At 39.4% G+C, this 13,824-nt stretch overlaps 1 protein-coding gene across 8 annotated transcripts in view; it reads right to left on the reverse strand.

The window, feature by feature from the left end:
- Nucleotides 1-342: 342 nt before the first annotated feature.
- Nucleotides 343-13,824, reverse strand: part of FRY (FRY microtubule binding protein) — a 189,903-nt gene continuing 176,421 nt past the window's right edge. For 6 of the 8 annotated variants that reach the window (XM_081197846.1, XM_081197845.1, XM_081197840.1 and 3 more), the window contains 7 exons: nucleotides 12,294-12,443; nucleotides 11,410-11,508; nucleotides 9,673-9,756; nucleotides 5,321-5,338; nucleotides 3,354-3,464; nucleotides 2,578-2,780; nucleotides 343-1,752 (listed from right to left, as the gene is read on the reverse strand). In XM_081197846.1, the coding sequence (XP_081053972.1) occupies nucleotides 1,494-1,752; nucleotides 2,578-2,780; nucleotides 3,354-3,464; nucleotides 5,321-5,338; nucleotides 9,673-9,756; nucleotides 11,410-11,508; nucleotides 12,294-12,443 (924 nt within the window). In that variant the 3' untranslated portion in view covers nucleotides 343-1,493. The remainder of the gene's footprint in view (nucleotides 1,753-2,577; nucleotides 2,781-3,353; nucleotides 3,465-5,320; nucleotides 5,339-9,672; nucleotides 9,757-11,409; nucleotides 11,509-12,293; nucleotides 12,444-13,824) is intronic. The other 2 variants (XM_081197841.1, XM_081197844.1) reach the window with 1 other exon arrangement.

Consider the following 13,824-nt stretch of genomic DNA (forward strand, 5'->3'; position numbering starts at 1 on the left):
TGAACTCATTCTTGCAATCTCCACTTTCCCTTTACAATTTAAATGTGAGTACCTTACTCCAATTTTGTTTGAAGGGCTAACCCCCTTAAGAGCGGAGAAATATACACCATTTTTCATTCAGCTAGGGCTATGCATTTGAAGCAAACTTCAGAATAAACAGCCTATTTTTCAAAGCTGCTTCTGGTCAAATGAGAGATTACATTTGTCTCCCTTATGGTTATTTAGAAAGCAGCTATTTGAGTGTTGTGAAGGCTGCATGTTAGTTCAAAACCAATTGAAAGCAATAGCCTTTGTACCGTATCATACTCTCATTCCATATTAATCAGTACACACAGAGGCATGTTTGTATATATGCATATGTATATATATTATAATGACCTTGATATTTTAGTTAGGTGATCCTATTCTGATCAAAATATCAACCAAAAGGTACTTCACAAAAACCTTTAAGTGTATTTACAGAGTGAATAAGTGAGACTATGCTGCAATAAAAGTGTCTTAAATGTGCAAAAAGATTTGCATGCACCCATTTAACACATTACAGCAGTTAAGTGCAAGAAAAACTTACATATTACCAAAAAAAATATTCTTAAGTACAACTCAAAATTCACTTTCCATTTCTTAACTGTTAAAACAATGTATGTTAAATTAAAATATCCATGCGGGACAGGTCAAAAGAATTAAAATCAGCAATGTGATGTTTTCCTACAAAATAGCAAGGTATACCAGACCAACCATCCTTATGTAATATAAATATATTCATAAAAGCAACCCTCTAGTAAAAAGCAGCCAAAATCTTTTTTTAAAAAAATCTTCCTTGTCCATTCATAGGTACTTTGGCCTTAATAACAGACCTTTTACAACAGGATCTAGTACCTTCCAAGACAGTAGCCTAGCAACATCAGGAAATGTACTTCATAGCAGCTTGGTTTTCCCCCAAAAGATACAGTAATCATATCTAAGTTACAGTGTACATTTAAAACTGTAGTCCTTTACAACCTCTTTCATACACACAGGCTCTCAGCTTTCAAAAAGACAGTCTCGCAGTGTCCTGTCGCTAGCTTCATTCTGCCCATTTTTTAAACTTGGTCAAAAGGAAAAAAATGTACAAGATTAAAAAACAAAACCATCCTCAAGTGAAGGAAAGATTGCACTTTTGCCAACCTAAAAATAAATTTCTAGAAAGGAAGTCTTGTTCAGTGTAGTAGTCTTTGGTATGTATGGAAGTCACTTCTTCAGTAGTGAACTGCGGTTGTCCAGTGAAATGCATTTTGTTTGTGCAGCTCAAAACAAAGGCTTCTATGCTACCTTTGTCCTTGCAGTATTGCTACACGTTGAAAACACTGCCCAGCTCCTCTTGGAAAATGTTGTAAAGGTAACAAGACTGACTACAACTTGACCAAGTCTTTCTAAGGCTGAGAAGGCATTGAACCACCTCAGCCCAGCATGGAAGCAATCCCAGCTTGAATGAAAAGGGGGGCACAAGACTTTTGTCAGAGACTTGTGCCGGAAACACTGGAGTCTGGAAGAAAAGTATTGATGACTCGGTAGCTTTGAGCCCTGCGGATCATGTCCCGGATCTCTATGTTCAGCTCCATCAGTTTAGTACAGATTTCTGTCAGGCTTTGATTGGAGCCCACTAGAGCGTAAGTGCCAGACTGCCCCAGTGTTTGGTGCCGGAAGTAAATATTCAGTAGGGTCTGGACCTCATCATCAGAACTGCTTCCAAAAATGTCATTGGGCCATAAACTCCTGCAGGAAATGAGTATAAAAAAGCCAGAGTTAATTTAAGGATCTCTCTGAACTAGATTCCCTCTTTTGTACAAGTTAAATCCCTTCCCAATTCCTCTGCAGCTACATATGCATATTTTGGGCAACTCATATACAAATTCCATGCCACTGAAAAATAAACCTTGCGGGGAACTGCATGAGATAACAATATAGACACATGGGATTCAATATTAGTAGGGGGAAAAATTCGGTATAAGTATTTCCTTCAGGAATGAAGGTGGATGCCCATGCTTCTCTACCATGCCAAACTACAGAGAGGCACCTCTAGATGGGAAACAGAGGAGGTAGCAAGGTGTTTCTGTAACACATTACTATGGGGATTTGATGAACTAAAACAACATTTTACAATTAAAAAAAAAAAGTTCTGGCCTGGGTAAAGATTTGACTAAATGATCAACTATAAGGATTGGTACATCTCTGGCCCAAACTATGCATGTGGAAGAAACCATTCATGGGAGCTGCATGCACTTCCCATCACAGCTTGACAATCACTGCTTTGTGCAATGGTTTAAAAGAGGGAACCAAGTATAAGGAACTTCTCCCATAAAAGACACACAGAAATTAATGTATGATGCACTGCTTCACAACGTTTTCATTTAAATGAGGCTTGCACAATAAAAGTGTTTAGTAAATTGTGCCTTAAAATGATTACAAATACCTTCTGACTGAATCTGAATACACTTGTTAGCGTAAATGAAGATGTGTGTGTAAAGTTACACAGCTGTAGTCTTCTGAGAGGAAGAAAGGAAAAATAAGATGTCATGATCAGCCACTTGATCAAGTTACCTGCATTCCCTTATTTGGTGTAGAGCTTTTCCAAGCTCATTGTTTTTCAGACACTCCAGCATGGACTGAATGGCTACTTCTGTAGAGGTGAACATGGGTTCAGAGGTACCACATTCTATAATCAGAGGTTCCATTGCAATGGCAGCACTAGCTTCCTTAAGGTTCTTCTTTAACTCACTCAGCTCTCGTGACATATTCAGTAGCTGTTAAGGAAAAGAGAATTACATTCATCAATGTACAAGTTTTCTCTATTGGGCATCAAAAATATAAAATCTGCACCATTCAAGGACAAAGTGATAGCTTCATTTCTTGCAACTGGGTGTTTGAATAAAATTTAAATACACATGTGCAAGATGCATATGGAACTCCATTTGTGAATGTATACTGAAATACTGCTAGAAGAGTGAATGTATAAAAACATTACTGAACTTTATATCTGAGTTGTGAAGCTCAGTGGTGATCTTCGGATATCCACTATCTCTCATGCCAACCCACCTACCCAGAATTTTGAGGATAAAAGGGAGTTGGGGAGAACCATGTATTTGAACTCCACACAGGAAGAGCAGCTTATAAATGTAAGAAAATAAGTACCCAGTTTGAAATCCATCCACATTTTCTCTAAACTAATAGAATGCGCTACACCTCTCTATAGTTATCATTCATGATCTTGAACAAGCAGTCCTCATTTAAGATACATTAGATTGCTGTACGAAATAAACACCACACAGGAACGCATAGCAATTATTTCAGCAAAAGGCTTGATTGTAGCAACATACCTCTGGCATTGTACTAACTTCGTGCACTTGTCCAATGAGTTTACAGTACGACTGAAAAAGCAACAACAACTGGAAGTGCAGCTTATATAATCTCTGGCACAGTTCCAATTGCTAAAGAAATAAAATTGTAAAAGGGATAAGTTATTAAGAAGCAACAGGTTGGACATTATTTTTCCATAAGCAATAAACTGCGAATCAGGGATTACAAAACAAGGCTGAAATAAGACCAAATACTGCTGTAAATAGGGAATATATGGAGAATATGGGAATCATGTGCCATCTCTACATCACCAAAGTGAACTTCAGTGGCATTTTTTACCTCATTATAATGTGCATCACCGTTTTAATCTGATGGTGGCACCAAGTGCTTGTTCCAAATGATCACAATAACTGTATTCAATTGTACAATAAACCATGGTTTCTTGTTATGGGAGCAAACAGTGAAGTTTCAGTTCATGTCCTTGGTCTCCCTCTGGCATGGCTTTTGGTTCTGGGTTGTTTTTTAAATTAAATATAACTTACTGTTACACTTGAAGACGATAGACTGCAGTTATCTTAAGTATGATTCATTTGAAACAAGCCAATTTTAAGCCAACTTTAAAACATGCATTATAAAGCTGGCTTCTATGGTTATAAAGTTTACAATGCAGATGTAATGCTAAACAGGTTAATCAAAACTGAAAGTAAGAGGTTTTTATCTCCTCATAGCCATACTGGAGGGGAGTGTAGAAGCCTGAAGCTCACTGTGGCCTGCTGCCATCGCAATCAATAATCGTCTACTGTAACATCCAAACACAACTTTTGTTTAAATACCATTATATAAACACTGCACTTTTGAGGTCTTAGCTGGTAGTTGCTTAATTAGAATGCCTGCCTGCATTTATACAATCTACTGTACATTTTTTCATAAAAGAAATGTTATGGACTTGGCTCATTAAAGTTTGTTGTATTAGTCAAGGAAATAAAAATAAATGTGCTTTATTGGGTTGATGCAGGAGTTTCCCACTTCTTCAAAAGTGAAATTGCAATTTCTTTCAAACTGCATTTGTAGCTTAGTTTAGACACACAATGGTTGGCTAAATTGAAAACCTTAAAAATATACGACTTCCGTGAATGGGTGCTTATGACCATAGTATTGAACCACAATAGTTCTGTGCCATGACAGTGCCTTGTTATGCAGAGAGAAAGGGGAGGTGGACACAGACACAATCCATTCTGTGTGGTCACTTGAAAGCAGTAGAAATCCTCATATTTAGATCTCATATCCATGTATCGAATTTGTAACTGGTGCATGTGCATCTGGCCTTAGGAAGGAAAAGGCAAGTTGGAGCTTCATATAGGAGTCATGTATAGTCCTTTAACACCAGGTAATTGCTGGTTCACTGCAGTGTATGAGCTCGCAGCTAAAGGCTGATGAGGGACAAGGAAGGAGGAGAGAAATTGGCTCCACTAAACTGAGGAATCCCTGAGATGAGAAAAGGGATTCCCTCAGTTGTACATGTGGGGAGAATGGATTTATCATATTCCAGGGGTATCATACTCTAAAATTGATTAGATTCCTTTATTCTGTATTACATAATGAAATTTTCAGTTTAGCCTCGAATGAAAAACTCTCTCATTTTGGAGAAAGGCAGTACAGAAATTACTTGTTTTAGTAGAGCCATTACTTCTGTTCTCTTCCTTCACACGTTAAACAAGTGAGGGCTTTGATTATTGTCCAAATATAATTTATATAACAATTTCAAATTGCATGTGACAAAGCGAGAATTTATAAATACGGTAAACTATATTCGAACTGCCCAGGAAACTGAAATAAAACATAGTACAAACATTTCTTGTAATAATAAACGGAATTAATAAGAACAAAAAGAAAAAGGGGGAAACGTGCTAAGAGTTAAAACAGGGAAATAGGAGAGTGCATTAGTCCATATTTTAATGGACAAAGAATATGAAAACTTTTAACTTACTGCAAGAGATTCCATTTGCTACACAGCAAGCATGGCACAGGAAAAAGGAAAGGAAAGAAAGTATAGTGTCAGTGTAATGCATGCAACTGGAAAAGCACAGGCTTCCTAGTCTGCCAGCAGTATTAGCACTTCTCTTTACTTGCTAAGTGATTCAGAATGTATCAACTGCACAACATGCACGGCAACAGCTGTTTAAACAAAATTTTGAATAATCACAGTTCTAATGCAGTCACTGTAATTATCTAAGTTTGAGCATAACTTTTTCTGAAAGCCAGTCTGGATTACTCTAAAAATAAGTTATTACACCTTAGAAATGAAACAGTTCAGTGCTCTTAAAATTCACCTATAGAATTCTTTGCACCTGAGGCATCCATTATAGTTCAGTGATAGACTGGCTCTGTATCCAATCTCGTTGCTGACCAGGATTTAGAGTTACAAGCTGCCCCCATGGAGTAAGAATGCACACTTTTAATATGCAGAGTTCCATTGAAACGGGCATGAACACAAAATAACTGCAGTCTTAATTATTTTGTGGCGGCTGATTATAAAAGCGTGTAAGGTTATTTGCACAGGAAGTTGGTTGCGCTAGCAGTTGCACATGGAGGTTCATAGTGTCAAATGCCATGCAGCTGATACAGTCCAGCACCATGCTAGTAAATATGAAGTCAAACAAAGAGATGAGACAAGCTATTAACAACTGTAGAATTGCACTGGCAGCTGTTTGCCAAAGCATGTTTGCATTTTGGGCATACATCTCAACATTTTTCATACCCTGGGATACTATCTGAATATAGTATATTATCTGAATAATACAATTATTAACTACTGAATTTATTTTCCCTTCAGATTACCATAAGAATGTAAACCTATTGCCATTTGGCATAGGAAAAAGTAGGGAAATGTTCAGTTTTAAGCCAGGAATATGGGGTGGGTTGAATGTCTCCACAGGAATACTGATTTGTTTCAACCAGCCATGTTCAATGGCAAAGAATGTAAAAGGCTTAAGCCATTCCAGGACAAAGTAATAGATCGCTAACAGTGCAATTCTATACATGCCTACTCAGGAGTATGTTCCATTGAGCTCAATGGGGCTTACTCTCACAAAACTGGATACAAGATTGTAGTTTATATAATTTTGTTTTAAAGAACATATACTGGAAAAATCTGGCATGAAAATAATGTAGCACCTTCTGTATTCATTGAACTGCAATGAGCTGTTATTGTGCTGGTATTTATATATTGTAAGCCACCCTGGAATTTTTAATGAAGGATGGTATAAAATGTTTTTAGACAGATAGGTTTGTATAAATGCTGATAGGCAGCCATGTACTCTCGTCTAGCAAGAGTGACCTGTGTAAGGAAGCTTCCACACATGAATATCCTTCTTCAATTTGTTTCCATTACTGCCAAAGATTGCTCCATGTGGGTGAAAATGTGTTGGTGCACTATCAAACAAATGCTTGCAAGATCACCTTAAACAGAACCAATATCTTGTATGGAGGTGTATGAATCCAGGTCCCACAAACACAGTATCTGATGATCAAGGCAGCTAAACCAACCATCTGTTTGGCAGGTAAATACCCACAGGTTCATGAAATGGGAGGAACTTTGGATTGGGGCTGCTGCTATTTATAAAAAAAAGTCCTCAAAGCATTTAAAGAAGACTTAGCATTTAGCTAAATCAAGATAATGCTGTAATCAGCTGATTTCCCCCTAAGCATTGTTGTAACACAGAAATATCAGTTTTAATTCATTATTATCCTCCTTTGTAGACTCAACATAGTCACCTCAATAATTTTCACTTATTCAAAAGTGAACCTAGCTATCAATATTGCTGAATAAGCATTTGGAAGCACAGTACAGAATCAAAATGCAGAATGAAAATCCTAAGGTTTGGGACAATGACCTTTAAAACTTCTCATACTAACTTTCCCTTGTTCCTGCATATCACCAAACCCAAAGGGGAGCAGAACCAGCGTACAAAGAAAGAACAACAGGTGACACAAGCAAGCAAGATAAATGAGTAAAATGAAAAAGATTTTTTAGAAGTGCAAAGAAACCAAGAACAGTAAAATTAATAAGTTATGAGGTACAACATTGCCAAAACCAACAAACAACTCAAATCATTATGGAGTAGGAAGCGGGGAGACAATGGTCATCTTTCAGATAGACATTTCCTCAGGCACTTTTTAATAAAATAAAATAAAATAAAATAATTATTTACAGCTGCCTTCCCCGGCCAGGGTCGGGTTCAGGGCGGCTAACACCAAATTACAATAAAATGTAATAGAAAAACACAGCAGCAACAACAAACAGTTAATTTAAATACGGCTTCAAATACAGCTTAAAATGCAGCTTCATTTTAGTAGTAGCCCGTAAATCAAGACTATAAAGGGAGGAAACATCAGATATTCACCCGAGCCAGCTATCCATGCTGGTCCTACATGGGCCAGCAAAAAAGCCAAGAGAAAATTTATATACCCAATCGCATATAAGGGGTCAGAGTGAATCTAAGCCGAAGGCCAGGCAGAACAGCTTCGTCTTGCAGGCCCTGCGGAAAGATGTCAAATCCCGCAGGGCCCTAGTCTCTTGTGACAGAGCGTTCCACCAAGCCGGGGCCAGTGCTGAAAAGGCCCTGGCCCTAGTTGAAACCAATCTAACCTCCTTGAGACTTGGGACCTCCAAATTGTTGTTATTTATGGACCTTAAGGTCCTCCGCAGGGCATACAAGGAGGTATCCAGACCCTGTCACTTTTCTTAATTATTGTTGGCCACACATGGTGCTATAGTTGTTTATATTTCTGCCTGCTTCTATCCTTTCAAAGGCACTACTGTGGGATGCAGCCCCAGGCTATTCTGGGGGGGGGGGGGGGGAGCTGTTTGGCTTTGCCCCCACGCACAGTAAATGCCATTAAAAAAGAAAGAAAGGCAACATGGTGTCTTCAGGTGCTCCAGTTTCCTTCCTGTCTTAAAATAAGCCATGGTGGTCTGGAAAACGTTTGACCAAGCATGGATGGCAAATCACTGTACAAAGATGTACAGAAATGAATTGCTTTCCTTGGGCTGAACAGAAAAATTTGAATGATACAAAGTGTTCTCTAGTAGCCTAAAATAATAGCTTCACTTTACAAAGGTCAATTAAAAATAAATCACTTGACTGGAAATATCTTGCCAGCCACTACACTAGTCTGTACTAGATTCACACAAACTGTCCAGAACTGCTACATGAACACCAGGGTTTACTTTGTGCCAGGGTTGTTTTCAGTATCAGTTTAATCATAGAATATGTGATACAGTAAAACAAACTTTAGCTGGGCAAGTGAAAAGCGTTTCTTCACATACCGAGAGCTTAAGAAGAAGAGGCTCCCAGACTGACAGGACCCCATCACCTGCCTTGCCCCCAGAAATGAAAACCTGGCCTGGTTTGAATAGTACAGTACACTAGACTAAGGATTACTGGTACCATGTGAATGTGTTGGTTCCCACAGAGCAGTTTACATCCTTTTTAGCTCAGCATAAGGCATGGCAGCCAAGCTAAGGTTTAAGCTAAGCATGTCATCTGAACATGGAGTTGTGCTTTGTTCTTGGATGCGGATCATAGTTAAGGATACTTCACCATGATATTGGGTTCAGATGACATGCGGATAAGTTTGCTGTGGAAGAGAGCTGATGTTAAGGACCCTAGAAGCATTAGGATTAGAAATTCTCCATGGGGTGGGGTGGGTGGGTGATGGGTCCCAGAGGTGAGGCCTAACTTCTGCCACCACTCCTTCATATTTGGATATTTCCTTAAAGTTGCAGGCTAGCACAACAGCTATTAAGATGGAAGGAGTATTAGAGGAAAAGCACATGGCTAGCTGGTTAGTACATATGTGCCAATTTGCTTCCATATTAATTCCTGGCCATCCAGAATTGGTAAAAGAAAAATTTAGAGAGTTCTTAGGCAATCCTTCCCATGCTCTCTCTTTTTTTTGTGCTTCCCTGGAAACTTGGCGGTGAAACTGGAAATGAACTAGGGATGATGGTGTTGAGTTTCCCCATGAAAGATAAGAACCTTTGGATTCTGGTTGGGGGGTATGAGCATGAAGGAGTAAGGGAGTAGTACCTTTATCCAGAGCCTCACAAGACCTATGCAGCACAAACATCTCAAGAATGCTCTGTTGGATATGCTGGAGTAGGACAGGAATATATATAGTACCTACTTATATTATGTTCTATGGCTGCAATATATTAGATTGCGCCTATGGTCTGAAACAAACATAGAAGGTACAAAAGCTTTTACCGTGGTCAAGATGTAATATGGAATTGTAACTTACTGCAGAAACAACATAACAGATCAAATCCTTGATTACCTTCTCCTCCGAGTCTCCTGGCTGACAGGTGATAACACCATCTCTTGAGCCCCCAGCGAATGTTGCCTTGCAGTTTGCCAGCCACTGTAATTTGGAAAGAAAAACAGACGTATAAAGTTATTTGAAGCCAGTGTGGTGTAATGGTTTGAGTGCTGGACTAGGACCTGGGAGATCAGGGTTCAAATCCCCACTCAGCCACGAAGCTCACTTGGGTGACCTTGGGCCAGTTACCATCCCTTAGCCGAACCTACCTCACCGGGTTGTTGTGAGGATGAAACAGGGAGGAGGAGAACCTTGAGGTCCTTGGAAGATAAAGGTGGGATAAGGTAAAGGGACCCCTGACCGTTAAGTCCAGTCACAATGACTCTGGGGTTGCGGCACTCATCTCACTTTACAGGCCGAGGGAGCCGGCGTTTGTCCACAGATTCCAGGTCACGTGGTCAGCATGACTAAGCCGCTTCTGGCGAACCAGAGCAGCGCACGGAAACGCCATTTACCTTCCCACCGGAGCGGTACCTATTTATCTACTTGCACTTTGACGTACTTTCAAACTGCTAGGTTGGCAGGAGCTGGGACTAAGCAACAGGAGCTCACCCTGTTGCGGGGATTCGAACCACCCACCTTCTGATCAGCAAGCCCTAGGCTCTGTGGTTTAGACCAGAGCGCCACCCACGTCCCTTAAAGGTGGGATATAAATGTAATAAATAATAACCCGATGGCCAGTGAATATGTTTGTGTATTAGGGTACATTTAGATACAGTGCTACACCTTTTATAATGAATACAATAAACATTTCCTGCATTTCCTACTTGTCCCATATTGAGAAATATCTTGGGTGCATGTAATCTGCCATCATTGTGGATTGGCGCTCCACCTGGTGGTTGAAGGGAAAAATCGCTGCTCAGACAACAAGTTCAGGCTTGGGGTTCTCCCATGAGCCCTCAGTTTTTATTTTACCTTTGCAGATGTGGTTGATTCTCAGAAGCTTTCTCCTTCTTACAGACTTGTTTCCCCTTGTCTGCATCTGACTTTTTGTGTGCTTGTTAGCCCTATTCACAGTCCTCTGTCTTCTTTCTTTATTAAAGTTAAAAAGAGTTCCTCCTTTCATTGTTGTCTGTCTGTGTTAAGGAGATGTCATGGCGCTCACTGGATGTGGGTAGGGTGTTAAAACAGTATGTTTCTAGAACTAAGTCACTCTGCTTCTCTATGTGTGTCCTTCCACCCCTCTTCCCTTGGGAAGAAGGTGCCTATGCTTATATTAGCTTGTTGGCTTGAAGCCTGCATTTTTCTGGTGTGAACTCATCTCCATCGTCCAGCCCTACCACCAGGTGCTGTTCCAGTCCCACAATGGCGGCAGATTTACATAGACACAGATACTGTATCCCCTTCACAGATAAGGCCAATACTGAAGTCTTGAATGAAAACAGATTAAAATGTATCTAATGACCATTTCAGATTCAAGCACATTTACTCAGATGCAAGTTCAACGACGCCTGTTCCCTAGTAAATGTGTTTAGAATTGCAGGCCAGATTTATTTTGAGTTTTGTCCAATCAGATATATAGTCTAAAAAGAGAAATAGAAGATATAGAGATGTAGTACTGTAAATAATCCAGTATTTTTCTCTAAAGGTAAAGTCACTGAATGAGCCTCTTGCAGATTTGAAATGAATTAGTAACTTTTTGCATTAAGGAATACAGAAATAGATAAAGCCATTACACCCAAAAATGATGCTTACCGAAAGTGTTGCCTCTTTCCTGTTGTTATATGTGTCCAAATATTCTTGTAGTTCTAAGACACTGAACTTTAATTTCTCAAGAAGTCCACAAGAGAGAAGCTAGAAACATTAAAATAACGATCCTATAGTCAACATTACTTCATTCAGTGAGATCAGTATAACTGTTTTGCTATATACCAAAATCAATGGGGAAGATCCCACATGGCAGTCCCTGGATAGTTGCTAGACATTTGCAAGGCCTGGGTTGTACACCTTCATGACTGAACTTGTGGGAGATGATTGCTGAAGCTACTGTATTATTATACATTAGAGATCATATTATGCTATCATAAAAAGGCATAATTGCTTGGATAAACCAACAATGGAGGCAAGGAAAGCATAATTTAGTGTACAAATTATTCAAATTACCGTAAATATATTTTAATGTATTTGCTTATTTTGAAGAATTGTGCTTCTGCTGATCATGGAGAGGCATAAATAGCTATTTACAGCAATGGCAACCCTTTCATAAACAGTTACCAAACACCAGCTTTCGACATTTTACTAAATGTTGCCCAAATGCTTTCAAGCCTGTCTTCAAAATTATGAGGTATAGAAACCTGCTTTGGTTTAATTTTGGTTAATGAAAGAATTCTGCACTCATAACTCAGTTATTAGCACTGTCTATTTACAGACTCTCCTAATCTATAACCGCCCAGCGTGATGAAGAAGAGCTGCAGCAGTTGGTTAGAATGTAACAAATACCTAATGTCTCCTATTATGTCTCAATACTTGTTTCCAGACAGGTCTATCAAGAAAAGATACAATCAGCTTCCGAGTCTTCACTACTCTGGTAGTTTTATGAATGGCACTTCAACGTGGTTAGTCATGCAAAAAATACTCACTGTTTCAGCATCTACAAAAAGGGTAGGACATTCTGAACATGATGTCAGCATCTGTGATGAGCTCACAAACTTCGAGCCTATTCCTCGCAAATTGTCACCAAGGTAGCTGGCAGCATCGCAAGTTAGAAAGCAGAATCTTTTCTGAATATTCTATAAGGCAAAAGTATGCATAACACATTTTCTACTGAACTTAATGATAGAACTTAATGTACATTTTAATTTGGTATACACAACTACTGCATTCATTCTTCATGTATACTGCAGAGGGGGAAACACACACACACACACACACACACACACACACACACACACAATCTGTAGCTCTCTGACCTGCTTTCTTGCTTTCTTGTTTTGTAATCCCCCTTCACTCCCTTCTTGTTAGACCGAACCTGTGTACAGCATTGGCTCATTCTGTTTTGTCACTAGTAACAACCAAAATGAGACTTCTCTGCCCATTCTGGGCATTGTTTTGTTAATACTCAATGTCAAGTGGTCTATCAAACAATGTAATGAGTGTTCTGATGCCAGGTTTACAGGAGGGGAAATCATGAGAGAGGCTTCTTTGTGTTTGTTTTCCCCTCTGGCCAGAACTGCTTGGCAAGGGTGCCTGGGCCGCTTGAGAGTGTTCCAACATACTGAACTGCATCTGGAAACTATTGCACACCAAGACTCTCTTCCTGCTTCCCTAGCTGATAGAGAGATTTCTGTAAATAGCTTTCTAAATGGTTTCTAAACAGTTTTCTGCTGTAAACTACAGAGTTACTTTTAAGGACTGCTCAAGCCATGTAGGAACCAAAACATTCTATGGTTTTATTTAGAGCGTCTGAGAAACTGGAAACATTTGATAACATCCTCACTCTTATCTTGAAAACTGTTGTGGGAACATGGGTATTAAAGCAGTAGCATCATGGCGTGCCAGTACCACCCAGAAAGCAGCTTACATCACACAGCAGAAGAGCTAAAAGGAAAAAGTGATTGCCTTATCACTAAACCTTTCTAATGCCTCTCCTACTTAACAAAGCAATTAAAAAAACCCTACACTGGAATCTGTGAGTGCAATGGCAAAGTTGCACTTATATCTACAACCCTACACCAGAAACATCCAGGCATAGATTCCTTGGGACAAGTACCTTGGTGGCTCAGTAAAGAAAGAAGGGCACATATTGAGGGTTAAGAGGGGAAGAGATAACTCAGGGAGGGCGATTTTAATCTTCCTTAATCCAAAACAAAGTACCAGCAACCCAGCATAATGGGCCACCTTCCCTCTTTGACCTTACCAAGTGTGCCTCTTTGGACCAATGTCTACCTACCATCAAACCCACTGCAATAATAAATAACACTCATTATACTTTTGCTTGATGGCACACAGCAAGATCTGGAAAATTAAAACCTCCTGCCCCCCAATAAATGTTGATGGGCTGTGGAAAATAATCAGGGTCTGGATTGATCAACACCTGCAAAGTCTAAGAAACATATTGTGGGTTTCAGCAAAATGTCAGTCATGTGGGATTCTAGAACACTTTTTCTTTAC

This window comes from Podarcis bocagei (genome assembly GCF_964188305.1).
Source record: "Podarcis bocagei genome assembly, chromosome: 6".
In the NCBI taxonomy this organism is placed as follows: domain Eukaryota; kingdom Metazoa; phylum Chordata; class Lepidosauria; order Squamata; family Lacertidae; genus Podarcis; species Podarcis bocagei.